At 47.1% G+C, this 27,462-nt stretch overlaps 3 protein-coding genes and 1 long non-coding RNA gene across 7 annotated transcripts; 2 read left to right on the forward strand and 2 right to left on the reverse strand.

Annotated features, from left to right (window-relative positions):
- Positions 1 to 667: 667 nt before the first annotated feature.
- On the forward strand, positions 668 to 10,630 carry LOC309651050 (leucine-rich repeat-containing protein 37A3-like). 3 transcript variants are annotated; one of them, XM_082443340.1, is made up of 6 exons: positions 668 to 830; positions 1,832 to 3,642; positions 4,067 to 4,171; positions 8,599 to 8,648; positions 10,161 to 10,313; positions 10,416 to 10,630. In XM_082443340.1, exons 2-6 carry the CDS (start codon positions 1,870 to 1,872, stop codon positions 10,516 to 10,518), a joined length of 2,184 nt encoding a protein of 727 aa, XP_082299466.1. In that variant the 5' UTR covers positions 668 to 830; positions 1,832 to 1,869; the 3' UTR covers positions 10,519 to 10,630. The 3 variants fall into 3 exon arrangements, with proteins under 3 accessions (XP_082299466.1, XP_082299468.1, XP_082299467.1); XM_082443341.1 differs by lacking the exon at positions 668 to 830 and adding an exon at positions 10,025 to 10,079 and having other exon boundaries at positions 1,597 to 3,642; XM_082443342.1 differs by lacking the exons at positions 668 to 830; positions 10,161 to 10,313; positions 10,416 to 10,630 and adding an exon at positions 9,606 to 10,018 and having other exon boundaries at positions 1,594 to 3,642.
- Positions 10,631 to 12,313: 1,683 nt separating this feature from the next.
- Positions 12,314 to 18,450, reverse strand: LOC309651069. Its single transcript, XR_014257907.1, has 2 exons — positions 18,221 to 18,450; positions 12,314 to 17,160 (listed from the first exon to the last, which is right to left on the reverse strand). It is a non-coding gene; the product is annotated as an uncharacterized lncRNA (long non-coding RNA).
- Positions 18,451 to 18,581: 131 nt separating this feature from the next.
- On the forward strand, positions 18,582 to 22,215 carry SCRN2 (secernin 2). Of its 2 annotated transcripts, XM_082443344.1 has the most exons (8): positions 18,582 to 18,664; positions 19,049 to 19,222; positions 19,529 to 19,710; positions 20,305 to 20,504; positions 20,924 to 21,139; positions 21,236 to 21,401; positions 21,494 to 21,674; positions 21,905 to 22,215. In XM_082443344.1, exons 2-8 carry the CDS (start codon positions 19,049 to 19,051, stop codon positions 22,061 to 22,063), a joined length of 1,278 nt encoding a protein of 425 aa, XP_082299470.1. In that variant the 5' UTR covers positions 18,582 to 18,664; the 3' UTR covers positions 22,064 to 22,215. The 2 variants fall into 2 exon arrangements, with proteins under 2 accessions (XP_082299470.1, XP_082299469.1); XM_082443343.1 differs by having other exon boundaries at positions 18,628 to 19,222.
- Positions 22,216 to 22,672: 457 nt separating this feature from the next.
- LRRC46 (leucine rich repeat containing 46) lies at positions 22,673 to 27,342 on the reverse strand. The gene is given in 9 exon segments (XM_082443347.1): positions 22,673 to 22,890; positions 22,892 to 23,175; positions 23,420 to 23,568; positions 23,868 to 23,937; positions 24,127 to 24,236; positions 24,524 to 24,570; positions 25,410 to 25,518; positions 26,870 to 26,975; positions 27,076 to 27,342. Coding segments are annotated over 9 exon segments (972 nt in total). The 5' UTR covers positions 27,086 to 27,342; the 3' UTR covers positions 22,673 to 22,803.
- Positions 27,343 to 27,462: the final 120 nt, after the last annotated feature.

Below are 27,462 nucleotides of genomic sequence, written 5' to 3' on the forward strand. Positions count from 1 at the left end.
GGGCCACTCGGGTCTGCAGCCCAAATCCCGCCTCCTTGTTTGGGGCCAGGGAGGGCAGGGAGGGCTTGGGAAGAGGGCCCGGCAGGAGGTAATTGTCGCTTTTGCAAGGGGAAAAACGGCTTGCGCCCTGGGGACTCTGGGAAAAAGGCCCACTCTGGTGGCGCGCATTGGATCTCCCCACGAACCTAATAATGGTGGTGGCGGAACTAAACACGTCATAAATAACGGGTGGGACGTTAGGCGGGGGAGGGGCACGCGGTTGCTGACGTGAGCCCTCGCGTCGGCGCTGGCATAGCGGTTCAGCTCGGACGCAGGATGTGGCTCCAGCTCCTCAGTGGCCTGGGTCACTGCGCCTGGGAGCCGCCACGTGTTATGTCCCGGCTGCGCCTTTGGTTGCCACGGCTCTTCCTCACGTGGCAACAACTGTGGCTAGTTGTCCTGGCAGTTCAGCCTCCGGAGTGGGCCCTGGACCCCGTCCAGGTGATACCCAACCTCGCGCGGCTGACCGAGGCTTGGTCTTCATACGGCTCAGACCCCCCTCCCAAATTGCCCCATGCCCTTACACCCCTGGCAGAAACCGGGAGCTTTACTTATTTGACGTCCTCATCTGCAGTCCAGATGTTGGCACCGCCTCATCATGAGTTGACTGAGACAGGTTCCATACCCGGACACGGATTTGGTTGGAGAGCTGCCTACAGGGCCAGATCAGTTTGCTGTTCCACATCAGGATCTGAATAACAAGCAAACCCAACATCAAAAGCTCCCAGAGGAAGTTCCAGTGCTGGATTGGAATCAGAATCAGGCCTTGGTTCTGCCTTCTTGACAAAAAAGTAAGAGTAAAAACAAAGGACTAGATCAGGCTTAAGGTAACCAATCGTTTGAAATACTTTTTACACCTCTAGGTATTAAGAGCTCAATTTTTTGCTGCGTTGGGTCTTTGTTGCTTCGCGTGGGCTTTCTCTAGTTGTGGCGAGCAGGTGCTACTCTTTGTTGCGCTGCACCGGCTTCTCATTGGATGGCTTCTCTCGTTGCAGAGCACAGGCGCTAGGTGCGTGGGCTTCAGTAGTTGTGGCACACAGGCTCTAGAGTGCAGGCTCAGTAGCTGTGGCGTACGGGCTTAGTTGCTCCGCGGCATGTGGGATCTTCCCGGACCAGGGATCGAACCTGTGTCCCCTGCATTGGCAGGCAGATTCTTAACCACTGAACCACCAGGGAAGTCCCAATTCCAGTATTCTTAATCTTTTGTGTAGATCCATATTCCAATCTGGTGTCATTTTGCTTCTGCTTAAAAATACTTCTTTTAACATTTCTTATAGTGAAAGTCTGCTAGTAATGAATTCTTTCAGCTTTTGTATGTCTGAGATAGTCTTTATTTTGCTTTTGTTTTGACAGATCTGGGTATAGAATTCTAGCTTCACACTGAAGAGGTGGAGAGAGGAAGCCTCACACTCCTCTGCCTCTGAGGCAGGACAGGATGGGGTATGTGAATGTGAGGAGTCACAGTAGATCTGCGGAGAGCCCAGCTGAGTAGGGGAGTATTTGTCTTCCAGCCTTGGCTTTTCTTGAGTACTGGCCCCTGGGAACCAGTGGAGTACTCCTGAATATAGTTACTATATTTCACACTACAGAATTTTCTGAGTAGATAGCCACTTTTTCAAGAGATATCTTTTTCACATTTTGTTGTTGCCAGTCATAGGCTTAAGTGTGGGTTTCTTTTTCTCCTAAGTGGCACTCAAACGTTGACTGATTCCTAATTCATTTGGCTGTGGACTGACAAAAATCTGTCCCATCAGTCTTCAATGATCAAAAACAGTCTCTTCTTTTTTGACAGACGAAGAAACATCTCTTGGGAATGCAGAAGGATCGTTGATGAAGGTGTTACAAGCCCGGAAGAAGAACAACAGCACCGAGCTGATTATTGAGTCAGAGAGGGCATCCTCAGATAAAAGTGCTGTCAGCTTGTCAGGCTTCATGAATGAGCAGCTGGACTTTAATAATAAAAGTGATATTATCAGTGCACGAAATTACATACTGCCTTACATCTCAGAGGGAAATCTAGGAGATGTGGAATCAACATTATTACCATTCCTTCAACTTCTTTTTTCAAATACACAAGATGGAGATATGCTCCTGGGCCTTTTGAAAAACAATACAAGGAGCCCTTCTGTTAAGCCTGTACACAAGAATTCAACTAATAAAAATAAATTGAGGAAACTCCATTTTCTGGAAAATGTGTTAGATGCAGAAACTCAAGAAAAATTTGATGAGGTTAAAAAGGAAGAAAAACCTGCCACGCGTACACGTTCCAACCTTTTAAGTGCCATGTTTAAACGCTACCTCTTTCAAAAGAAATTGGAAACTCCCCAACCACAGAAAGACAGCCCAGCAAAGACTGAGAGTACCGAGGAAAAGCTGCTGAGAGTGAACAGGGTCCTCAAGGGCCCAAGGGGCCTACAGAAAATGCACCTCCAAGCAGTGGGAGATGAGAGCGTCAGGAGGAAACAGAATGCCCAGCCATCTGTGGCGAGCACTGCTGAAGAAAGAAGGCTCAGGAGGCCATCCCCAGGAAAGCTGAAACAGCTTCTCATGGTGCAGAGGCCCAGGAAGCTGGTGGGAAAGTCCTCCAATGCGGAGTCTTCATTCATAAAAGAACACAAGGCAGCAGGCTCCTCTACCCTGAAACAGTACTTCAAGGTCAGGCCTTCTGCCTCCATCCCTCCAATATCCCCATCTGAGGTTAAAAGCAAATCAAAAGACTTATCCAACACTATAGTTGTTTTAGAGGATGCAAAGGCTAGAGTTAGAAATATTAAGGATTTTGAACTAATCTCACATTCTGGGAAAAAATACATCTTCCATAAAATTAGGACTCATCGGGTCCAGAGAAAACCCAAAGGCAAAAGGAGTCGAAAGTTCAGAAAGAAAAGTTCACTCAATAGAATGATGCTTGCAAGCCCTCTGTTCTCTGTAGTGAGGAGTCTCATAAATTCCCCTCCGCGAGAAGCTGTTTCACCTTCAAGAGAAGTGACTTCTCAGGAAAATCCTTTTCCACAATTATTTTCTCTTTCAGACCCTTCTACAGAAAACACTACTTCAGAAAACAATACTGCACAAAATGTTTCTGAAGAAGTTATTTCTTCAGGAAACTCTACTCTGCCCGGAGGAACCGGCCCTGAAAACACTACCCATAAGGATGTCTCCACTGCACATTCTGCTGTTGCTGCAGACAACAGTATGCCACCTGTTCAACACACCAACGAAACACAGTGGGAGCACCACAACACGGGCACTGAATTATCCTCTAAGCCCACAGGCTTCACTTTCCCAGGGCTCACATCCCCGGGTGATCAAGTTGAAACTCAGCTAAACCAGCAGCTACGGTCCCTCATCCCCAACAATGACGTGCGAAGGCTCATTTCTCATGTTATCCAGACTTTGATAATAGACTGCTCGGACACCCACGTGCAGCTGGCCTGTGCCAACCTCATCTCTAGAACAGGCCTCCTGATGAAGCTTCTCAGCAAGCAGCAGGAAGTAAAGGTGTCCAAAGCGGAATGGGATATGGGCCAGTGGAAAAGTGACAACTATATCAGTGAGAGCACGGAAGCCCAGAGCGAGCAGAAAGAGCAGGAGTCAAGTGAGGTGAGGAGAACCCCTGAAACATGGGACCTGGACTTTTACTCAGTTTAGGACATGCCATGGACGTGCCCAAGCAGGAATACCACGGGCTCCTAGTCTGTATCTTATCTTCAGCCATGACACTGGCTAAGACAGTGATCTCCCACTTTGCTCATTGAGAAAGTGTGCCACTATTCCTAGGGTAGACGAGAAAAGGACATAACGCAAGATAAATAAATTGTACATAAATAAATTGTAGAAGAAAATGCTAATGATAAGATTAATAACATTAAATTTGGCTTGTTCTTATAGAAGCTACTCGCCTGAAAGGATTGGGTTTTATAGTAGTTTAAGAATAGTTAGCTATTGTTTAGAATAGGTTTAAGAATAGTTAGCGTTCATCCCTTCTATCTCCTTGTTTGTAAAAAATTGTTATTTATTTTTTTAGCTCACAAAAGAAGTTCCAGGATATGGCTATAACAACAAACTCATCTTGGCAATATCTGTAACTGCAGTAGTGACGATTTTGGTTACACTTCTCTGTCTCATTGAGGTAAGGACAATAATTCATTCAGATTCAGAACCCACAAACTGAGACTCAAAGCCACCTTTCCACCAACTACTACTTGATTCTTCTCTTTAGTCATGAGGACTGAGATACACTTTGTTCTTTTACTGAAAAGTATATTCCCAGGATTTTTTTTTCTTTTTTTTTTTTTCTTTTGGCTACATTATGTCTTCATTGCGGTGCGCGGGCTTCTCATTGCGGTGGCTTCTCTTGTTGTGGAGTACGGGCTCTAGGCACGCGGGCTCAGGAGTTGTGGCGCACGGACTTAGTTGCTCCGCAGCATGTGGGACCTTCCCAGACCAGGGATCGAACCCGTGTCCCCTGCACTGGCAGGCGGATTCTTCACCACTGCGCCACCAGGGAAGTCCCCACAGGATTTTGAAAGGAGCTCCACTCCCAGGAGATCTCTATGGAATTGGATCCATGATAACAAGCCATTGGACTGTTTTGACAAGTTAAGTTTATAAGAAGGCCAGAGTTGACATGATAGTAAAATTTCTTCAACTCAAAAACTATGCTGATTTGATGTACTCACCAGTCACTCTCATTCTACTGTTTATTTCTTTCCTTGTTGGCTGAAGTGATGAGAGACATACGATCTCCATACTCATGGAGCTATCAGTCACCCTGGGAGGGCTAAAAGGACATGCCTAAAAGATCAAAGTGTGATCTCGTCAATTCCTTAGGCTTACTTAGCAGCTTGCTTCTCCAGTGTATTAGGAATTGTGTAGATAGGTTCCATTAAAACACTGCAAGTAAAATCCTGCAGCAGGCTACCCTAAAGCATGTCATATTTATAGTAGCCTATTCCTGGAGCTAGCCTGTTTATCTTCTGTTCAGTTACATAATGGTTTATTACTTTTCCCAACAGGCAGTGGCTAACATTAAAAGAGTGATTTTAATAAGCTGGCAATCTTGATTCTACCCTACCAGTCCAACCTACTTTATTTACCTTTTCTCTTGTAATGGCAGCCCTCCATTGCAGCCAAAGCAGCTCCTCAGTATACGCTAGTTACACCACATCCATGCCTGCTTTTGTCTGTGCCTTTGGCCATCTAAAATTCCTTGATTTTGCTTTGCCTGTGGAAGTCCTATGAACCTCTCAAAAGCCAACTCAAGTTCAGATATCTTTCTTCATAAAGCCTTCCCTGAATACTCCAGCCCTCCTGATCCTAGTCCTGTGAGGTTTGTCACCATTTCTTAGGGGCCATAGCAAAGCAGTCCCCTCCCCTCAGAGCTCACAAAAGTGGGAAGCAGTTTTTTAAAAGGCAGCCCCCCAAGAGAGAAACAGCAAGGTTAGCACATCATGGAGCTGAGCAGAGATGTGTAAGGACCAATGGCTTCCTGGCCTATCAGACTTGAATAAAACCTGACATGATGTACTAACTTCTAAAGAGAAATGTGTCTATCTGCAGGAGGGTTGGTCAGTAGTGAAAGCATAGAAAAGGTGAGGAGAGACCAACATGGGCAGCGCCCATCCTCACATTGCCCGAGAGTAGAGATGGCACCTTAGGCAGCAGAACTGAAGAGTCAGGCCCACTAGCCAGGCTGTGCCTGTTGAGGAGATGGGTGGATCCAGCTGCCTCAGGCCTTCCCATTAAATTCTGGATTCGGCTGATTTCTTTTCTAATTCTGTTGTCACCAAGTAGCCTTCGATTGTGTGATTGTGCTTTAGTGTGCCACGGAGGCCTGTCTCCACAGAAGGTAATTCTCTGATTGTGTAGACACGGATGCCCTGTGTGTAGAACAGATGTATTTCTCATTGTCAAGTAATAATTTGGCATTGTGATTTTTGATCAATCCTGTGATATTGATAAAGTGAGACTGCCACAACAGGAAGACGCGAGTTGTCTCTTGGTGAGGAAGAGTATGATTTCTGAGCCTAGGAGGCTGGGGACTAGCATGGGGTCAGCTTGCTAGTCATTGGCCATTGCCCAGACTGTCCCCTCTACATCTCCAGGTGGCATGTGGCCTTTTGCTTTTTTAGAATTTCTGTAAAGTCCCCTTTTTATTGTTTCTAACTTCTCTAGAGTTTAACCTTGCATTTGTGTTGTTTTGTTTTGTTTTGTTTTGTTTTGTTTTGTTTTGGCCTGCGGGATCTCAATTCCCCAAGTAGGGATTGAACTTGTACCCTAGGCAGCGAAAGCGAGGAGTCCTAACCGTTATTTCCTCTCCCCACTTATATGATAAGCTCTTCGAGGACAGGGGCCATGCAGTGTTCTTCCTATGGTAGACACTACTGGTGTTCAACGGAAGAGAGGTGAGGCGTTATGTCAATTCCACAGTGAGGAATCATGCAACCGAATATTTATTTGAAGTAGCATCGAGTCCAGCAATAGACCCATGTGTTCTTAAGACTTCTGAAATGTCATGTTTTAATATTCCAATCAGTGGGGGAAAATGAATAAATGGTGATAGACTAGCTGCCTAACTATTTGGGGGTTAAAGAATAGCAGATCCCCATTTTTCATCTTAAATAAACATATTTCCATAAATGTGAAAAAAGACCACATAAAGGTATTAGAAGGAAATAAAAGCAGTATTTTTATAATCTTTTATAATCTTCAGAGCCTGATGCCACAAGCAGAGCCTTTGATATAGTCCACCATCTTGTCTGTGACACCAGCTTAGCACTGATTCATGCCAAGCGTAAGATGAAGAGTTTTCCATATATTGTCTGATTTAATGCCCACAGTTCTGTGAGGATGATATTACTATCCCTCCTTCATAGATGAAGGAGATCAATGTAAGGCCCCAGTGGCCAAACCAAAAGCAGAAGCCAGTTTCACCCGACTGCAAAGCCTGTGCTCCCTACTCCACTCTTTTGTCTTGTCTCCTTAGAGACAAAAACACTGGAAAGATTCGAAACACTGAAATTCAATGAAAACCAGTATTTCTTTACTATAAAGAGTTTTTTGTTTGTTTGTTTGTTTGGGGGTGGCGGGGTTTGGCCATGCTGTGCAGCTTGTGGGATCTTAGTTCCCTGACCAGGGATTGAACCTCGGGCCACAGCAGTGAAAGCGCCAAGCCCTAACCACTGGACCACCAGGGAACTCCCAAGAGTTTTATAAGTCAACAAGAAGAAGACAAACAGTCCAGGGGAAAAGGGGGCAAGGGCTGTGCAGAGTAGGAGGTGTTTTGACAGTCTGCCACCATATCTGCCCGTCCTCTCCTCATGGCTCATGTGGGGTGGCTTTTGTTAGCCAGGCCTTTGTCACCTCATGACATAAAAGTAATCTCTAGTATTTTCTTCAAGTACTTTTGTAATCTGTCTAGAATTTGTTGTTTTTGTTTTTTAGTGTGATTGAGGCAGGGGATCTAACTTTTCCCCCCCTACAGGAAGATCTAATTGTTTTCAAATCTTTCACTGAATGGTTTATTCTTTCTTCCCTGGTCTCATATACTATCTTCATCTGGACTCTATTCTGTGATCCAGTTATCTTGTCCTGTACCAGTACCAATATCACACTGCTTAATTCCAGTTGCTCTATAACATATTTTATATCTGGTAGGGCAAGGTCCTACTCTTTGACCTTCTTTTCCATACATTTCATAACTATTCTTACACATATTCTCTACCAAATGTCGGCTGGCCAGGTTTTATTTAAAAATTATTTTGGATATAAATGGATTGCATTGAATTTGTAGGTTAATTTGATGAGAATTGACCTCTTTACAACATTCTAGGAGGATGGTATCTCATGCCATGTAGTACTTCTTCTTAATGTCCTTCAGAAAAGTTTTAATATTTTCATCACATAGGTCTTACAAATTTTTGGTTAAGTTTATTCCTAGGTACTTTATGCATTTTTATTGATATAGTGAACGGGATGTTTCTTCTGTTTTTTAGTGAGTTATTTGTGTTATATGGGAAAGCTATTGAGGCTTCTATGTTGATCTCTTGATTTTGTATGTAGCCATCTTACTCATGTTACTTCCAATAAAATTTCGGTTGATTCCTTTGGTCTTTTTAGGTCCCTCATTTCATATGCAAATGTGTTTGTCTCTTCCTTCCCAATACTTCGTTTTTCTTTTCGTACTGATTAATACCTCCTCCACATTGATCGATAGTAGCAGTAATGATGGGCATCCTACTCTTGTTGTTGACTCTAAAACAAGGCTTAGGTTTCTGCTAGATACTTTTATTTTCTTTTCCTACTTCTAAGAGTTTTTATTAGGAACGATCTGTTGAACGTTATCTAAAACAGTCAATAAAATATATCGCCAGCTGCATGCAAGACCCTAAGTTAGGTACTGTGGAAGAGGCAAAGGATTATTAAACAGGGTAGAATTCCTTTCCTTAAAAAAGTTATCATCTCACTGGGTAGATAAGATTTAAAGTAAAAAGGAATGAATAAGGATTTGGAAATAGTTGTAATGGATAATCATGATCATGTTTTCTTTCAAAACAGATTTATTCTCATCGAATTGCAAAAGGGGAAGATAAGAAAAGAAGCAGAAGGTAAATATTGGTCTTTTAAAGCAGAATTTTACAACTAGAGGAGAACTTAGAACTCACCTATTTCAATTTCCTCACCAAAGGCAGGAAGAATGTTTAATTACCCTAATGGTTTACCCTAATTTATTTATCAGCAGAATTAGCTCCCCAGCCCAAGCTGTTAGGACTGGCACAGATTCAACTGCTTTCACTAGTCCTTTAAGGAAAGAGGGTGGACGGGGAGAGGTTTTGGTTGCACCTGTTCCTGCTGGCCTGGTGCCTGGTTCCTAGACATCAGGCCAGGCCACAGGCCTTCTAGGAGGCTCTGGGGTAGGGAGGGCCACATGGTTGGGGTTTAGGGGCTGGCCTCACTCAAAGCTGAACAAAGGTAGCACATATGAGTCCCTTCTGTAAAGTGGCAAGAAAACTTCCCTTCTCACCCTACTGTTTTTCAGGCCCCTACTCTCTATTCCCTTTATCCAAACCTCATAGAACTTTAACCAGGAGAATCTTTAGACAGTAGTTTGTCTCTTCCTTTTATAATAAGGAAATGGAGAAAGAGAAAGGGAAAGTATCTTGCCCCATGGTCACACTGCTAGTGATTATCACAAAGAAGAGGGTCCCTTTCCACTGAGGACTTCTCTACTGATCACACTGTGCTTGGGCTGTGAGCTCCGTTTTATGTCACAATTCAGTATACACATACTATATGGGCATAAGTAGTTTCTGAAACTAACTTATTGTGCACTCTGACTTTTTTCTATTCTATTTGTATTCAAAAAGAGTATTTCGTGTTTCCCTGCTGGTCATGGCCTTTAAACTGATTTCACAATTCACTGACACCTCAGTGACAGCCTGCAGTATGAAAGTCAGAGAGCTATAGATAACTTTGCTAGTTGGGTTCAGGTGTTGACTTGGTGTGATTCAACTTATAGGATAGGATAGAGCAGCCAGGAAAATAAAAGCACCTTCTCCCCACAGCCACACCCCCAGCAAATGCTGCATGTGCGACTAAGTCCGTAGCAGACTGGTGTGAAGCGCATCTAGAGAGTAACGTGTTTCTGCCCAGCGCCGCTGTGCAGTGTTTTCACTGCACGAGGGCACTTGGCCAAGGGCCAAGAAAGGTGAACGGGGCTGAAAATCCTGCCTATACTCCATGCTAAGCCACATGCAAAGGTCTCCCCAGAGACACGGGGCGGGGGCCATTTTGGACAGACACAGAGAACTTCTGGAAGGCCAGCATGCACGGAATGATTTTCAAGATCCCGGGTCTGTGGTGATTTTGCTCATTGTGATTATGGACTGAGGTACCCATTTAGTCCTAATAAGACCAGAGATAACACATTGTGAGAGAGATGAAAAATGACATGTAACACTAACTGTGTGTGTTTTCCTCCAAGGGGCTTTTTTCGATTTCTGCTGCATAAGAGAAGCTCAGGGGAAAGTGGGAGTCAGGTAAATTTGAAGGGGATATAGTACTGTGGCCAGAGAAAGCAGGGGAGATGCTGAATTAATCTTTCCCTTTCTGTGTTCCAGGAGGGCTTTTTCGGGAGAAGGCGGCCACTTTGGCTTAGGGATATGTATAGGCCTCTCAACGCCACACGCAAGGAAAACATGGCACAAAAGCTACACGACAGGGAGTCTTCTGATGAGGAGGAGATGTACTTCTATAAGGCTGTACCATAAATGGTAGGGGACAATTTAAAATTCTCATCTAAAATGAGGAAATAATGAAAACTATCATTGTTCCTTTCAAAAGTAAAAGCCTTGGCATTATTCTTCTTACCCCAGGGAAGTCATCAAAGCCCCAGCAGAGAAGCTTCTGGCTGCATATTGGGTTGATGAAGAGGCGGGTGAGGAAAGTGAGACCGCACACGAGACAGCCACAGAGTGAGCCCTGTTCTGCCTCAAGCCACCTGCAAATTTTGTTTCTTAATATCGGCTTCTCAGCATTGCTTGTAAAATACTTATTTTTCTTATATTAAACTGTATAAATTCATAACCAAGTCTAACCATGTGGTAAGGAATTAAAATGTAAATAGTTGAATATTTATATACCAATAACAGGGGCCTGCAAGAAGAAGCAGAGCTGAAACTAGAATCCCTCATGGTAGCCAGTACTTCCACAAGAGGAAACGTGGGCAAAGGAGGATGAGTAGAAGGATGAAGAGGGGCTTCCCTCCCTTGTTTCCCCAGCATCATCAGTCCCTGGGAACTGGAAAACATACCATCCTCAAGGGGCATAGATGAGTAAATCAAATAGCAATTTATTCTGGTGCCCTCTCTCCTGGTTCATCAAGTACCAGTTATTTACAACATGCTCGACCTCCTGCCCATAGAGGATCATCTACTTCTGGCCCCTCTCGTACGGTCATTGGGGTTGCCAGAATATTTGGATCACTGGGCCTCCCTCCACTGTGGAGCCAAGGCCTGACTTTTCTCCCAACTTCTCAAACTCATGTACAGATGTGTACCCTGTGTACCAAGGTAGGGGGTTCTCCACCATTTCAAGCTGGTGGAAAATTCCCATTCGGTTGTTTTTTTCTTTTTTTTTTTTTTTTTTTTTTAATTTTGATTTACGTGGTTTTAATTATAAGCGGATTATGAGGGAAAATATTTGCAGATGCCATGCCAGAAAAATGTACAGATCAATAAGAGAAATGTAACAACCTAACAGAAAAACGGGCAAAGGACCTGAAGAGGCAGTTCCCAGAAAAAGAAATTCAAACAGCAATAAGCATATGAGAAGCTGCTCACCTTCGCTCATAATTAAAGAACTGTAGATCAAAGTGACAAGGTATTCCTTACCACCTATCAGATTGGCAAACATTTACAGGTTTGAAAATAGCCAGTGTTGGTGAAGATGTAGGGAAAGAAATGTTGTTTGTTACTGGTAGGAATGTAAATTAGTATTTACTACGTCCTAATTAGTATTACTATCCACCTAATTAATATTTACTAATTACATCAGTACAATCTTTTTGAAGGACAGTTGGCAGTATCAACTATTTAAAAACAAAACCACATACACTTTGACTCAGCAATTTGAGGACTTGGAATTTAGCTCTTGGATATTCTCTTAAAAAATATGGCAATATAGACACAGGTACGAAAGTAGTGACATTAATTGTCTCCACGGGGGGGACCTGGGTGGCTGGGGACCCTTCAGGAAGGATGGAATGAGGATTATAGGAAAAAAGGGAGGCTTTTTACTTTATACCCTCTTGTACATTTGGATTTTGAATCATGTGGATGTGATACTCGTGTTTAAAAATAAGACTTTAAAAAGGGCCTTCAATATAAGTTCATTGGGACAGTATTATAGCAGAGAACTAAAAATTACCCAAAAGTCCACCAATAGGGGCCTGGTTAAGTAGATATACATATGGTGAAATATTATGCAGCTGTTTAAAGGAGAGAGGCAAATTCCATAGAGAATATCTCCCAGATGCACACAACGAAATCAAGCTACAGATATGCATACAGGGTAATTCTATTTTGTAAGTGAAAAAGTCTATATACAGATAATCATTGGGGAGAACTAAATTGGGGAGGAAGATTTATCTTTGTTTTTCAATTTCTATATTGTTCGAATATTTTGCATTTGGTACATATGAATTTTTTTCTTTTTTTTTCATCTTTGGAGGATGGTCTTTATTTATTTTTTTTTTCACACACACACACACACACACACACACACACACTGTATTTTATTTTTACAAGAGATAAATAGACTGACACCAAGCATTGTACATGGATGACCACAACAAAAGCAACAATGATTGCAATTACCAAACATGAAACACACTCATATTATGTCATAATATTGACATTCAGTCCAGTAATCCTCCAGTGTAACAGCTCCTTTACTTTGCAGTGAAAATTGATTTGTATATTTTTTGCCTCTGAGTCCTTGTGGGATTTTTTTTTTTATTCAATTTTCGTATATTCTTGAGTTGATTAATGGATGCACTATCTGCTTACATCTGTCTGAGGGTAATAATTATGCTATCCTAAGGTCCTCTTGTGCTTTGTTAACTCTGATCCATTGGCTATAAGCTCTTATGTTTGTTTTTGTTTTCTGTCCTTAATGGAGTTGGCTTTCTCACATTGTTTGGTCCTTCCTGAGTGTAATTCATCTTTGTAGTTGAGATTCTACTGCGTTTGTTTCCCAGCTTTAGGGGAGAAGTGAAATGAGCTGTTGGGGCTTATTACTCCCAATGGGTTCCCCTGAGAATAAGGCAGAGGTGGAAGGTGCCTTCTGGTGGCTAGTCAGGGAGTGCATACCTTTCTTCCAGGGTTCTGAGACCTTGCCCCCTTTCTAACACCAATTGCTCCTGCCTAGAGGAAGACACCTTTTGCTGCCTGGATCAAGGGGGAAAGATGTGGGGTTGATGTGTGCTGTAGGCTGCTCCTACCACACTATTCCAACTGATCACCCTGTAGTAGCTCCAGGACGTTTCTGGTAGGGGAGCATTTGTGGAGCTGCTCCCACGCATTGAGCTAAGGTTGTGACTTTTAAGTTATATCTTTTCTATCATTCTTAGGGATTTTGGTGGAAGTTGAAGGGGTGGAGACTTGGCATGTTTCAATCTGCCAACTTGAAATAGCACAACTTCTTAGGAAACAATTTTGTATGCCTATTACATCCTAGACAAACTCAGGCAAATATGTATCAGGATACAAATACAAGAATGTTCAAAGCAGTATTGTTTTTAATAAATAAAAACTAGAAAAATCTCAGTATACACCAACAATTGAATGAATAAACTGTGGCATAATCATTCTTAGAAGTCATACACTTCATCAGAAACATAATGCAAGCCACATAAGTAATCTTAAATTTTCTGGTAGCCACTTAAAAATAAAAGTAAAATGAAACAGATGAAATAAATGTAAATATCTTTTACTTAACCCTTATATCCAAAATATTATCATTTTAACATGTAATCATTATATAGATTATTAATAAGATATTCTATGTTTTTTATACTAAGTATTTAAAAATATCCAAAGTATTATCATATCTACATGTAATCAATATAAAAATTAATGAGAGAATCTACATTTTTTTTCCCATAATAACTCTTTGAAATCACAATTTGGTTGCTAAATTTTATTACAAATACTTGATCGGTATTGAGATTTCATAAAATTTACAGTCAAAAAAGTAGTATCACATATGCAAATTGTTGCTAACAAACATTTTCCAATAATTACATTGAGTATCAGTTTTTTTAATTTTAATTTTAAAATAATTGAAATTAATTAAATTAAAAATTCAGCTCCTTAGTCACATTAGCCACTTTCAAATACTCAGAAGCCTCATGTAGTTGGACATGCAACACTACATACTACAGGCAAAAATAAAATAATTTTACAAAATAATGTTGAATGAAAGAAGCAATGTGGAAAATAGTACATATAATATGATTCCACTTATATAAAGTTCAAGAAGAAGCAAGACTAAACTGTGTTGTTTATGGCTGACAGAGAAAAGGCAAAACTACATTTAAAAAGCAAGGAAATTATTATTAAAGTCAGGATAGTGGTTCCCTCTAGGAAGTCAGAGAGAGGGTTGTGATTGGAAAGGGGCACACGGGGTCTTCTGGGATGCTGGCAGGATTCTTTCTTGACATGAATGGTGTTACGTGGGGGTCTGTTTTGTAATTATTAAACAGTTGAACATTGTTCAATTGAATTATTGAACAGTTATGTATATTTTATGCACATTTTAGTTTTCAGAAAATTTTTAATGGGGGAAAAAATCAGATGGCTTCATTTGCCCTGATACAGTTGTGTGTGGGACTTCCCAATAAGGTTTGGGGAAAGAGAGGAGGGAAGGGCAGCTCTGCAACGTTGGTGCCACCCAGAGCTGGGTTCTAACAGAGACTTCGTGATCTAGAGAGTAGGCATTAACTATATGATTTGGTAGGAAGAGTGGGTGGGGCGTGGGTGTGTGTGGGTGTGTGTGTGCGCACGCACGCGCGAGCATGTGCACATGAGTGATGGAGAGAGACGGACACAAAGGAGGATGTGAAAAGAAGGTTTAAATGAAAACAGAGCAGAAATCACCATCCCTAAATTAAATAAGAATTAGGTTGTTTAGGTGGCACCATTACCCAGCTTTCCTCCACATATAGGAGTTAGTCCTATGTAGTATATAGTTGTAGTTATTTTGCAGTTTGATCCAGAAATAACCTTTTCATTTTTCAGAATTCTCAGTGAAAATTATTTGACTGAATTACATAAGGACTCCTTTGAAGGCTTGCTATCCCTCCGACATTTGTAAGTTAATCATATTTATTTATGAGTTCTTATCTATAAAGTAGATTATCTATAAAGTAATTAAGGGGTTCAAGTTAGATAATCTCTTCAATTTCTTCTAGCAATAAAATTCTACAATTCTTTAAGTCTGTGTAGGGCCCCAGCCCATCACTAGCACTAAATATCTCCTATTCATTTTTAATTTTTTCATTATATAGACAAGGTATAGATAGAAAAATACACTTTAGTTGTAGAGGAAAAGTGGTAATGAGGTCTGAGCAATTATAGACTCCCATATGAACCTTGTTATGTAAGTGTTCATATACTCTCCATCTGTATTTATATTTTGTTTATGACCTATGGATCAAATCTGGCCCACAGTCCGTTTTTATACAGTCCATAAGTTAAAAGTGATTTTTAAAGGGCTGTAAATGAGAAAAAAAAGACACGAAGTAAAATATGTGACAGAGACTGTATGTGGCCTGCAAAGCCTAAAATATTTACTTATCTGGCCTTTACAGAAAAGGTTTGAAAAAGTTGGTTTAGTAAAATGAGAGGAATTAAAGTTAACCTCAAATTGTCACCTACAGGACAAGAAAATATAGAACGCTTACATTAATATGAATGCCATTAACTCATAACTTTGATAATTTAATCTAAATTAAATTAACATTTAAATATTAAATATTTAAGCAGATGAATTATGTACAGTATTGTCAAGGGACTTCCCTGGTGATCTAGTGGTTAAGACTTCGTCTTCCAATGCAGGGGGTGTGGGTTCAATCCCTGGTCAGGGAGCTAAGATCCCACATGCCTCATGGCCAAAAAACCAAAACATAAAAAAAAAGAAGCAATATTGTAACAAATTCAATAAAGACTTTAAAAATGGTCCACATCAAAAAAAAAAATCTGAAAAAAAAAATCAGTATTGTCAAGAACACATTAAGTTACCAAAAGAACAAACTTGTTGTTAAGGATTTCGATGCAGGAATTGTGATACCAATATTAAGAATGTTTAAGATGATGGTTAAGTGGTATATTTAGAAATGTTTTCACTAAATAAGCATATCAGAAATGCACCTAACAAAAATCTCTCCAGCCTTTTTTTTTCTGTTTTTTTTGTTTTTTGGGCCACGCCACACGACTTGTGGGATCTTAGTTCCCTGACCAGGGATTGAACCCAGGTCCCCAGCAGTGGAAGCGCCGAGTCCTAACCCCTGGACCGCCAGGGAATTCCCTCTCCAGCTTCTTTATCAAAGAGGAAATGCTTGCCTAGTATTTCTTTTTATTTAGGGATAAGGAGATAACTGTTTTTTGCTATAAAAGCTCAGTTTTTGTCCTTTGTCCATGGCATCCAAAGCTGTGTATGTCATTAATCCTTATTAAGCCAATTAATGATCCTCTTTAGCAAATAGATTCTTCTTGCAAATATAAAAGGCTTAAGGGAAGTGGGTATAAAGAGCCTCACATGACCCTAAAAATAGTTCTTTTAATTATCAAACCTTCCAAGCCTTAAGGGGCAATCACCTTTATATTAGTCTCTTCTCTGCCATCTGGGCTCCAAACCTTACAAACACAGTTTGGAGAAAAACAAAGAAGATAACTGCTCAGTGGACTAGGCCCTTCATTACTTCTACTATGAAATACTTCATAATCTGATTATTTCATGTAGGCATAGTTGCTCCCACCCGGTAGAGGGCATATTAGAGTCACCCATGGAGTTTTTCCAGATGCTCCATTCACTCCCCAACATCCCACCGAATTATGTCCCTTCGACGTGCAGTAGAGCAGCGCTTCTCAAACTTTACACTTGGGGATCTTGTTAACATGCAGATTCCGATTCAGTAGGTTTGAGGTGGGGCCTGAGATTCTGCATTTTTAACAAGCTTCCAGATAACGCTGATGCAATCCGCGCACATTTTGAGAAGCAAAGTATTATATTGTGTTGTGCAATGCGAGTTGCGTCGTTGAAAACGAATCCCTCCTCATTCCAACCATGGCTGAGAACCACTGATCTAGTCCAATGCCTTCATTTGCTACTGGAGGAACTGAGGCCCTTGCAGGTAAAGTGACCTGCCCGAAGAGACCCGCGGAGCTATATCATAGCAGGAGCAGGATGAGATGCCAGTCTGCACAGTTCCGGGTAGTGCTCTTCTCTGCCTCCAGCCCAGCTTCTAGGTCAACCTTCTGTGCAAGTAGCAGTCCCCTTTCTGAAAGTGAAGTCCATCTCCCTGGAGACAGTACCCTCTTGGGAATCATTCTTGTTTATCTAGAGGCAATCAGAAAATATCTCAGATTTCAGATGTCCGAACAGCCTTATCTGGCAGGTTTCCCCCCCGCCATCACCCAGCACACCTGCCCGCAGCCTGCCTCCTGGGGAAACCTCGACCTCAGCCTTCATTCCCATCCCAGGAGTGACCACAGGCTGGTATGCTGTGGTCAGGGCTCCGAGCAGCAGCCCTGATTGGTTGGCAGGGTGGATGTGGGAGAAGTATATAATCTGCAGTGTCTCCCCTCCCCCCTTTCCTGGAGGGCTCCATAGAGCAAAAGGGTGTGAGATGCATTAGCTTAAATGCTGGTTATGGAGATGGTTTATAGAGGAAAATGATCTGGAAAGCAGAACATTTGGGCTCGGAGTCTACCTCCATATGGATATGTGCCCCCTTGGCCAGGATTTCTCCTTTGCTGTTTCAGTTCCAAATCTTTGGACTAGAAATTTCCAAATTTTCTTTCAAAGCTAACTTCCAGTGAGTTTGAGCACTGTGGGGCAGAATTGGCCTTTTGGAGGTAGGATGGATTTTGTGCCTATGTGCCTTAAAAAAAGGCATTAAATTATTCCTACACTTCCTGACCTATGACCACTCTTTTTTTTTTTTTTTTTTTAGCGTCTGTATTGGAGTATAATTGCTTTACAATGTTGTGTTAGTTGCTGCTGTATAACAAAGTAAATCAGCTATATGTATACATATATCCCCATATCTCCTTTGCTTCTCCCTCCCACCCTCCCCATCCCACCCCTTTAGGTGGACACAGAGCACTGAGCTGATCTCCCCGTGTTATGCTGTGCTATGCGGCTGCTTCCCACTAGCTATTTTACATTTGGTAGTGTATACATGTCCATGCCACTCTCTCACTTCGTCCCAGCTTACCCTTCTCCCTCCCTGTGTCCTCAAGTCCATTCTCTACATCTGTGTCTTTATTCCTGTGTGACCACTCTTATAGATCTTATTTCCGAGGGGTTGGGGAGTGGGAGGTGGGAGATGGGGAGGAGTAGGAGGGACAGGGCAGAGAGAGGATGCGGGGGAGGGGGCACCAGCCTGGCGTTGTACCTTTGGAATTCAAACCAGGTCACAAGTCGCTAAGGTTCTTCCGTCATCTCCGGATGCCCTAGCATTCCCCGTTCTCTAACAAATCAGCCAAGTTTTTCTTTCCTCCCCTTTCACGTGGGCTCCTTTCCACCCCCAAGCTCCCTCTCCCGACAGTGACCCCATTGGAGGAGCTAGCAGATTCGTCGCAGCCTTATCTGGCCTGAAAGCTGCGCCCGGGGTAGGGCAGGCAGCCAGCAGGACTCCGAAGGCCGCCTCGCTCCAAGAAGTGGTGCTGGCGCGCGCCCTGGTGGAAAACCAAGGAACTGCAGGTGCTTGATTCCGACTCCGCCCCCAGGCCCAAAGCCTTCCGGGTCATCTAGGAGCCTCCGCCCCTGGAGACCGACTTTACCCGAAGCGGAGGCAGTGGCGCCCCGGACTAGGCTGCAGATCTTGGAGGGAGAGAGGGTGAGGGGCATACGGTATTGGGGAAGCGAGAAACTGGCAGACAGAAGAGTGGCGTGCGACTCTTGGAGAGGGGTGGGGCAGCGAGGGAGACGCTCCCGCGACTGCCCTGAAGGGTCAGGACTTCTGGTAGAGCACGGCCCTCGGAGCATGCGGTCTGCGCCCGTCTGCTGACTCCCAAGCCTGGAGTCTGGGGAGAGAGTGGGCGTCTCCGTCGCGCACGCCGGGCATCGAGTGTGCGTGCGGCGCTGAGCGTCCGAAACCCGACGGCAGTGTCTTCCCTGAGTGTCTGCACGTGTTGGGAGAGCGGCTCCCTAGGACTGCGCCCCGCTCAGGATAATGGAGAGGTGGCACGAGAGGGACACACTCATCTCCACCTCTCCCCAGATGGCATCGTGGAGCCCTGACACCCCATGTTCCTGCGACTGCTTTGTCTCGGTGCCCCCGGCCTCGGCCATCCCAGCTGTGATCTTTGCCAAGAACTCTGACCGGCCCCGGGAAGAGGTGCAGGAGGTGGTGTTTGTACCGGCAGGGACTCACGTCCCTGGGAGCCGGCTCCAGGTGGGTTAGGCCTTATAGGGTGCTGGGAGTTGTGGCAGAACTAGGCATTCTTCTAAGACCTTCCTCCTCTGCTCCCCCCACCTGGGAAGCTGCCAGATGTGGTGAAATGAGCATGAGCTTTGAGTCTACCGACCGGAACCTAACCTATTATTTAGCCTCTGTCGACCTCAGTTCCCTCATCTGTAAAATGGGGATAATAAGACCTTCCGCGAAGGGCTGTGTAAGGTGACGGGCCTAAGTGCCACCACTTTATAGGTACCTCCTCCTTTCTGAGTGGACTCTCCCTTTCTCCTCCCTTATCTCCAGTGCACCTACATTGAGGTGGAACAGGTGTCGAAGACCCATGCTGCGATCCTGAGCCGCCCTTCTTGGCTGTGGGGGGCTGAGATGGGCGCCAATGAGCATGGTGTCTGCATTGGCAACGAGGCGGTGTGGACCAAAGAGCCAGTTGGGACAGGGGAAGCTCTGCTGGGCATGGATTTACTCAGGTGTGGACCCTTCCTCCCTCATCCCCTCAATACACCAGAAATCTGGGGCTGAGTACTGACCCAGGCCATCCTCCTTGCCCTGCCCCCAAGCCTGGTTCACAAGCGCCTCCCCCTTTCTGCCCACCTTGTCATCATCTCCAGGGAGGCTGCCCCTGCCCCGCCCCTCTCTTGGCCCCATCTCCACAGTCTGGTAAGGAGCTCCCAAGTGTGGCCATCTCTGGGCTTCTGCTGGCCCAGAAATAGGACAGTGGTTTAAAATTTTTTTCAATAGAAGTAAAATTTTTTTCAAATGAAATCTCAGGGAGAAGTTTGATTTGTAAAACCACTAAACATGGAGCAGCTCTGATTGAACAGGTTGGAGGGCTCAGGGCACTTCTTTCTCCAAGAATATGTTTCAATCCTTTTCATGAACCCCTTAGAGCACAGCTTGAAAACCACTGGCCTATATGTGCTTAATACAACCGATGTTGACTGATTTTCTCTGTGACTTGGGCCTGTCACCAAACCTCTCTGGGCCTCTTCTGTCCACTAAAGCTCTGCCACCAGCCACTGATACCCCATCGCTCTCTGTCCCCTGGACTTTCTTTGTGCCAGGCTGGCTTTAGAACGGGGCAGCTCAGCCCAGGAGGCGTTGCACGTGATCACAGGCTTGCTGGAGCGCTACGGGCAGGGGGGCAGCTGCTGGGAGGACCCCATGCCATTCTGCTACCACAACACCTTCCTGCTGGCCGACCGGACTGAGGCATGGGTGCTGGAGACGGCGGGGAGGCTGTGGGCTGCGCAGAGGATCCAGGGTGAGTGGCCTGGCGCTGGGGCCTGCCTCCCAGAGGTGTTCCCCTTTTGGGGTGGGAACAGTGCTGGGGGCAGGGAAGGCCCGATCCAGGAGCAAACGTCTCGGGTGGTGGGGGCATCCAGGGAGACGGGAAATGAGTCCACTCAGGAACTTATCCTCCCCCCTCACTTGGTTGAGTCCTCTTGTGCTCCACCCTGCCGCTTCCTCTGGGGTGCCTTCCTGGACTTCCTGGTGGCCAGGTTTCTCCCTTAAACACAAGCAGGTTCCTCTTCTTGATGCTCACCACAGGTGCAAGCTCACAGTAATTTCTGTGATCGGTTTGTCTGTTCCCTTCACCACCGTGTTCTCAGCACCTAGCTGAATGCCTGGCACAGGACAGGGGCTTAACGATAAACGAGCGACTCCCCATCTCCTCCACAGAGGGGGCCCACAACATCTCCAACCAGCTGAGCATCGGCACGGACATCTCAGCAGAACACCCTGAGCTCCGGCCCCACGCCCGGGCCCAGGGCTGGTGGGGTGGGCAGGCTGCCTTTGACTTTGCCCAGATCTTCTCCCTGACCCAGCAGCCTGTGCGCATGGAGGCTGCCAAGGCCCGCTTCCGGGCCGGGCGGGAGCTGCTGCAGCAACGGCAAGGTCAGTGAGTGGATGGAGTGGGTGCCGGCCTCCCTCCCCTCCCACAGCTTCAGGGGGCATAGTCTGAGGCCGGAGGGCCCCCTTCTGCGCTGGCAGGGGGCATCACGGCAGAGGTGATGATGGGCATCCTCAGGAGCAAGGAGAGTGGCATCTGTATGGACTCTGGAGGCTTCCGCACCACGGCCAGCATGGTGTCCGTGCTGCCCCAGGACCCCACACAGCCCTGTGTCCACTTCCTCACTGCCACACCAGACCCGTCCCGGTGAGAGGGTGGGGAAGGCTGGGGAGACCGGGCCAGGCAGGGGAGACGGAAGGGTGCGATAGCCCTCAATCCTTCCATCCCTGTCCCATCAGGTCAGTGTTCAAACCTTTCATCTTTGGTGTGGGAGCGGCCCAGGTCCCCCAGGTGCTGTCCCCCACTTTTGGAGCACAGGACCCTGTTCGGAGCCTGCCTCGATTCCAGACTCAGGTGGATCGCCGGCACGCCCTCTACCGCGGACACCAGGTGGCCCTGGGGCTGATGGAGAGTGAGCAGGTAACCCCCAGGGAATCCCCCACCCCCAGCTGGGACTCTGGAAACGTGAGGGGACCTGGGAGTGGAGGAAAGACTGCAGAGCTGGGGAGAGGAGTCTCTCCCTTCAGAGCCAGCTGTCCAGGAGAATGTTGGGTGCTCTGTCCTTTCTCCTGCTTCTGTGAGACGGCAGCCACGCCCCCCTTCCGGAGGGAAGCCGGTCCCAGGGACTCAGCGCTACCTCTCCCGGGCAGGATCGGGGGCAGCAGCTCCGGCAGAAGCAGCGGGACCTGGAGCAGGAAGGCCTGGAGGCTGTGCGGGGCCTGCTGGCCAGGGAGTGGGCCCCACCCCACCAGGAGCTGGGCGGCCTCTTCCAGGCCTTTGTGGAGAAGGAGAGCCGGGCATATGCCTGAGCCCGGCTCCTCCCGGCTCGGCCTGGGGTGCAGCAGGCTGCAGTGGGCACAGGACCCCTGGAGTAGAGGGACAGAGCAACCCCTTCACCCCCTCCGCCTTGTTTTGAGTGGCCGGGTCGGCCTTTGCCTTAATAAATGTGTTCTATTTCCTCGTTCAGTGTCCAGGGCCAGTGGGGGTGGGAGAGCCGAGAGAGGGCAAAGGGCAGCCCTGAGGTGGCTGCAGGGCCTCTGGGTGCCTTGCTGGGCGGTGCATTCTTCTGACTTGGTGAAGGTCTTGGGGGGGCCTGTGGGGAGAGGAGGTGGCCCCCAGGCGTGTGGGTGTGTGTACACGGAGGAGCATGCGTGCCCGGCACAGCAGGTGGCTGCTGCGTGGGGAGGATTAGAACCACGGCTTTTTGGTCCTTGACTTGAACCTCGGAAGGGCACTCCCTAGGTGGGGCGGTGAGATGTGTGCACCGCGAGATGGCCTGAGACGGGGTGCCAGTCCCTTGGGTAGTTCCTGCAAGATCCTATTCTTTAGAATCAGGCTCTGTATTCCTGCCATTGTTTCTGGGTGCTTTTACTGACAGCTTCCCCTGAGATTCCCCCAAGTGACACGGAAGACACGTGCAGGGCCTGGAGATACTTTATTGGGGACAGGCTCCTGCCACAGGCGAGGGCTCTGAGGGGGAGGGGAGGCCCACTCCACTCCTCATACCCCCCGTGTTCCTGGGGCTTTGCTGATAGCGATGGGCTGCACTTCACTTCTTGATTCTTTTGGTCACAGTTTTGGTCGTGCTGGGGGCCCCAGCCAGAGAGGCCTTGGCGGCTGCGGCTGCTCTTGACCCCCTTCCCTGCCTCAACAGTGCTTTCCTGGCTCCTGGAAGCCAGAAGGCATGGTTTCTTGGTGGCAGAGGAGGCTTGTGGCAAGGAGACGGGCTCCGGGGATGTCTCCTTCCCTTGCCTGGGAGTGACGGAAGGGCTTCTGTCCCCGGCCATGGGTGCCCCTGGCAGCAGTCGGGGGTCGGTGAGGGCGGGCCGCGTCTCCACCCTCAGTAGGTGCTCCAGCAGGGCTGTCCACTGCCTGTGCTCCCGGTGCCTGCTCACCTCCTGCCCCAGCTCCTTGAGGAAGCCTGTGAGGGGCCAGGACGGTGGGTGGCGGATGGAGCCCCGGGCTTAGCAGGAACAAACTCTCCCCTGGCATCCCTAATGGGGAGGAGTCTAAGATGGGGTGGGGAGGACGAGTCACCTGCATGCCCAGACTGGTCTGGCCCTGGGACCCCTTCCCCAGACACCACCGCTGTCTTAGCTTCTCCCAGATCCCACAGGGCAGGGGTGTGCTCTGGGGAGGCTGCAAGCCTTGGAAAGCAGGGTCACCTCGCTCTGAGCAGAACGGGCCTCTCAGCTCTGGGAACTCCTCGTCCTCATCGCTTGAGGCTTTATCCTCCTCATCCGAGGTCCAGCGCTCTGCCACAGGCTGCCTGTCTAGATCCAGGAGCAGTGGCAGGGCTTCTGTCACCAGTTTCCTGCAGGGCAGAAAGAACAGAGGCTACCACCCAGGAGGGCATGCCTGGGTGTGGCGCCTGGGAGGATGCACAGACACAAGCCACAGCAACCATAGCAGGAGGGAAGGTGTTCTCGAGCTGGAAGATAGGCCTGTGGTCGGGCCAACCAGCTGAGGGCAGGCCCCAAGTGGAGTTATGGGGGGTGGGAAGGCCAAAGGGGGCCAACTTGAGCTGGAGTGAGGGTGGAGAAGGTGCCAGGGACGGTGCCCCCAGGTTTGCAGGCCATCACCCCTCTCTTCCCACCTTCACTTCCTCCTCACCTGTAGCCATCCTGGTTGGTACAGCTGTTTCCAGTCAGGTTGAGGATGAGAAGGCTCTCGGGGAATTCATCTGCACACAGCAAAGAGAGGAATAATGAGGTTCTCACACCCACCTTCCTGTCTAAAGCCACTGCCTCTTTGCACAGACCCCCAGACCCCCGGAGGATGTGCTGATAAGGCAAGCACAGGGAGGGGGAGCAGAGAGGAGGGAGGGCACCACCGGGAGTTATTCCATGAGCCAGGGCAAGGGCGTTCCTACCCAGCTTCAGTATTTCTATCAGGTTCTCAGAAAGGTCCAGAAACTGGAGGTGTGGGAGGTCGCGGAGGTTTTCCACCTGCCTGATTCGGTTTCCTGCCAGAGACAGGAAGCTGTAGGGGAAGGGAGGGGGAGAGACAGCTGAATCACAGAACAGCTGAAGCGGGGGACGGGGGCACCAGGCGTCCGGGGCCCCCCTGGCTAGGCAGCCGGATGATGAGTGGGGACACATGGCCTTCTGGGGTGAGAGAAGCAGAGCTAGGCTTGCAGGGTCCTCGGCTGACCAGCAGCTGGGCTTGGGGAGATCTGAGCCAGTTCTTTGAGGTATTACCAGGTTCCTCCCCTTCATCCTCCCTCTTCTTCCCTCCCCCCACGCAGCCTGAGCCCTGGCACCACGTACCGTAAGGAGGGGACGCAGGCCAGGTTCTCAATTCGCTCGATCTTATTCTGCAGGAAGAGACCGAGTTGGGGAGACCAAGCTGAAGTCAGCTGAATGGGGGGCCTTTTAAAGGGACAAAGCCCCAAGACCGTGTCTACTCTTGAGGCTGGAGATCTGGCACTTTGGGAATGATCACCCCTCTTCTTGAACTGGTTGTCACTACCTTGGGATGATTTGCTTTCTCCAGGTGGATGGTTGATGGCATAACCTTGGGGCTGGGCTGAACCTGATAAGTACCCTGATCACCCCACAACCAAAGAGTGACCTGGACATCAGAGAAGGAAACCAAGGGGAAACAGGGAAAGGGAAAAGGCTTTGGTGGTGGATTACACACACGGAGGGGACAGTGTACCTATACTACTTTGGTCTGTCAAGTTTCTGTGGGGAAAGTTTAAGGGATCTGGGTATATTCAACCTGAGGGAGGCTGGAGATCAACCAACCACCCACCCCCACTACCACCACCACCAAAAAGCCTTCAAGGTTCTGAAGGATGCAGAGGAATCTCGTGGTTCCTTCTTCCTTTTCTTCAAAACAGGAAATGGACTTGAGCTATATAACATGAGAGATTTGGGGCAGACACCAAGAAGGACTTCTAGAACAAGAGAGGTGTCTGACAAAAAAAACAGTGACTCAAGAGCATGGTCAGCATCTCTTTTGGGTGGATTGGTCTTTCAAGTCAAGATAATTCCTGGTTCATCTGGAAAGTTTCTATGAAGGTCTGCCTGCCTGAACACCAGTAAATGGGCAAGATGACCTGGTTGGCTCCTTTCAGATTAGACAGACATGGCCCACAGGGGATGGAGTCCTCTCCACAGGGAGGAGGAAGGGCAGGAGGCAGGAAGTTACCCCTTGCAGATAGAGGCTGTGAAGATTCTGGAGGCCCTCTAGGTTCCTGATAGTGGTAATTCCCTCCCGGTCCAGGCGGACAGTCTGCAGTTCAGCAAGCGTGTGGAACCTGCGCAAACGGTCAGCGGGGTTGGCTAACAGTGCCACTTCTGTGGTCTCTTAAGAGGAAGATGGAGGGGAGGGTGTTTCAAGGAGGTGGTGGATGGCTCAGTGACTGATCAGATGTCAGGGACACCTGCTTGACTCATGAGGCGGGGTCTAGATCGGGAACCTGGGTTGACTTGGAGACCTGGGTATCTTGTCAGTAGCACTGGGAGGGATAAGAGTGAGAGGTGAGTAAGGGTCCTTGGACTGGGAAACTGGGTGATGGCAGCTTATGGTTCCTGCAGAGGCAGGGGAAGACTTCCCCCAGCCAGCTTGGGTAGGGGAGGCAGGGGCTGGGACAGAGAGGAGACAATCTCTGCAGGAAGATCCTTCCTCACCTCCCTTCTGAGTGGTCCTGGAGGGAAGATCACTTGTTCCACCCACCCATTCATTAATCCCAAAACATTTACTAAGTGCCCATTAGAGACAAATGAGAGAGTCCCTGCCCATCACTACTAGGGAAGCTGGCCAAACATCTATGACAAGTGGATGACAGAGGCATGTGCAAGGGACTAAGGGAGTCCATGGATTATACACTGAATTCAGACTGGGGTGTTCAGGGAATGCTTCCTGGAGGAGGTGACATATGAGTAGGAGTTAGCCAGGAAGGTGAGGGGGGATAAGGAGAAGGCATTTCAAGCAGAAGGTATAGTATGTGCGAATCCAGACTCTCTTGAACTTTAATGTGCCCATGAATCCCTTAGGGGGTCTTGTTAAAGTTCAGATTCTGATTCAGTAGGTGGGCCTGAGATTCTTCATTTCTAACAAGCTCCTAGGTGATGCAGATGCTGCCCACCCGTCCCAGCACCACTCTGAGTAGCAAGGTGCTAAGATGTGAGAACACGGGGTCTTAGAGAAATCACACACTTACGGAGAGTGGCAAGAAATAAGGCTGAAAAGGCAGCAGAGGTCAACTGAGGCTAAGGTGTTTGGATTTTATTCTGGAGGTACCAGGGAGTCAAGGAAGGTTGTATCAGATTTGTCATTTAAAAGGATCACTTTGGCAACAGTATAGGGTGCCTGGACTGGGGGTAGAGAGACTAATTAGGAGTTTGTTGAGAGGTGATGACTTATTTAAGACCCTTACTTAAAGCAATTGAGTGGGCATGGTGAAAAAGAAATAGAATGAAAAAAAAAAGAAATAGAATGAATTTTAAGGAGGGAGAATAGGTTGGACATTGCCACTGACTGAATGTGTGGAGTTAAGTAAAGAGAGGGACAAAGAAAGATAAGTTGACAAATTAGTAGAGCTCAGGGGACTGGTCATCCTGTGTGTTTCAATCTTCCAGCACCCCTTTCCTCTCTCATGCACTCACATCTTCTCTGACAAGTCCTCATCCTCAGGGAAGGCCAAGTTCCGCTTAGTGATAAGGCCTTCAGTAATGCACACACCGCCTTCCTCTGGACTCTGGGCAGGCTTAGCTGTGAAAAGAAGGGTCCAATTGTTACATTTCCTTATTCTTGGAGGCCTGACTCTACTGTTAGTCAATTGTTCTACCCAACATCCCACCTCCCTACTCACCTCCAGGCATGATCTAAAAGCTGCTGGCTTGGGGAGGGATTGGAACGAAGAGGAGCAGAGCAGCTTGGACAGCCCTGGGAATGGAGGAACCCAGGATGGTATGAGGAGAGAGAAGCTCAGAGAATTGGGGGACAAAGGAAAGGGGTTGATTCAGGGCAAATTGTTGGGGTGGCATAGAAGACGAAAGCAAATCGAAGTGGAGGGTCTGGAGTTTGAGGGGTGTATAGGGGCTTTACTGGCCGCCTACAGGGGGCTTGTAGGTAGATGGTGGCGCGTGCGGTTGGAAAGAGCGGTTGGAGGAGTCTAGCGTCGTTGCTAGGAGACTGGACGCCGGATGGGTCATCCGGGAGGGCGGGCTCGCCGGTGCCGGGCTCGGTGCATTCGTGT

This window comes from Balaenoptera physalus (assembly GCF_965194825.1).
Source record: "Balaenoptera physalus genome assembly, chromosome: 20".
Lineage (NCBI taxonomy): Eukaryota > Metazoa > Chordata > Mammalia > Artiodactyla > Balaenopteridae > Balaenoptera > Balaenoptera physalus.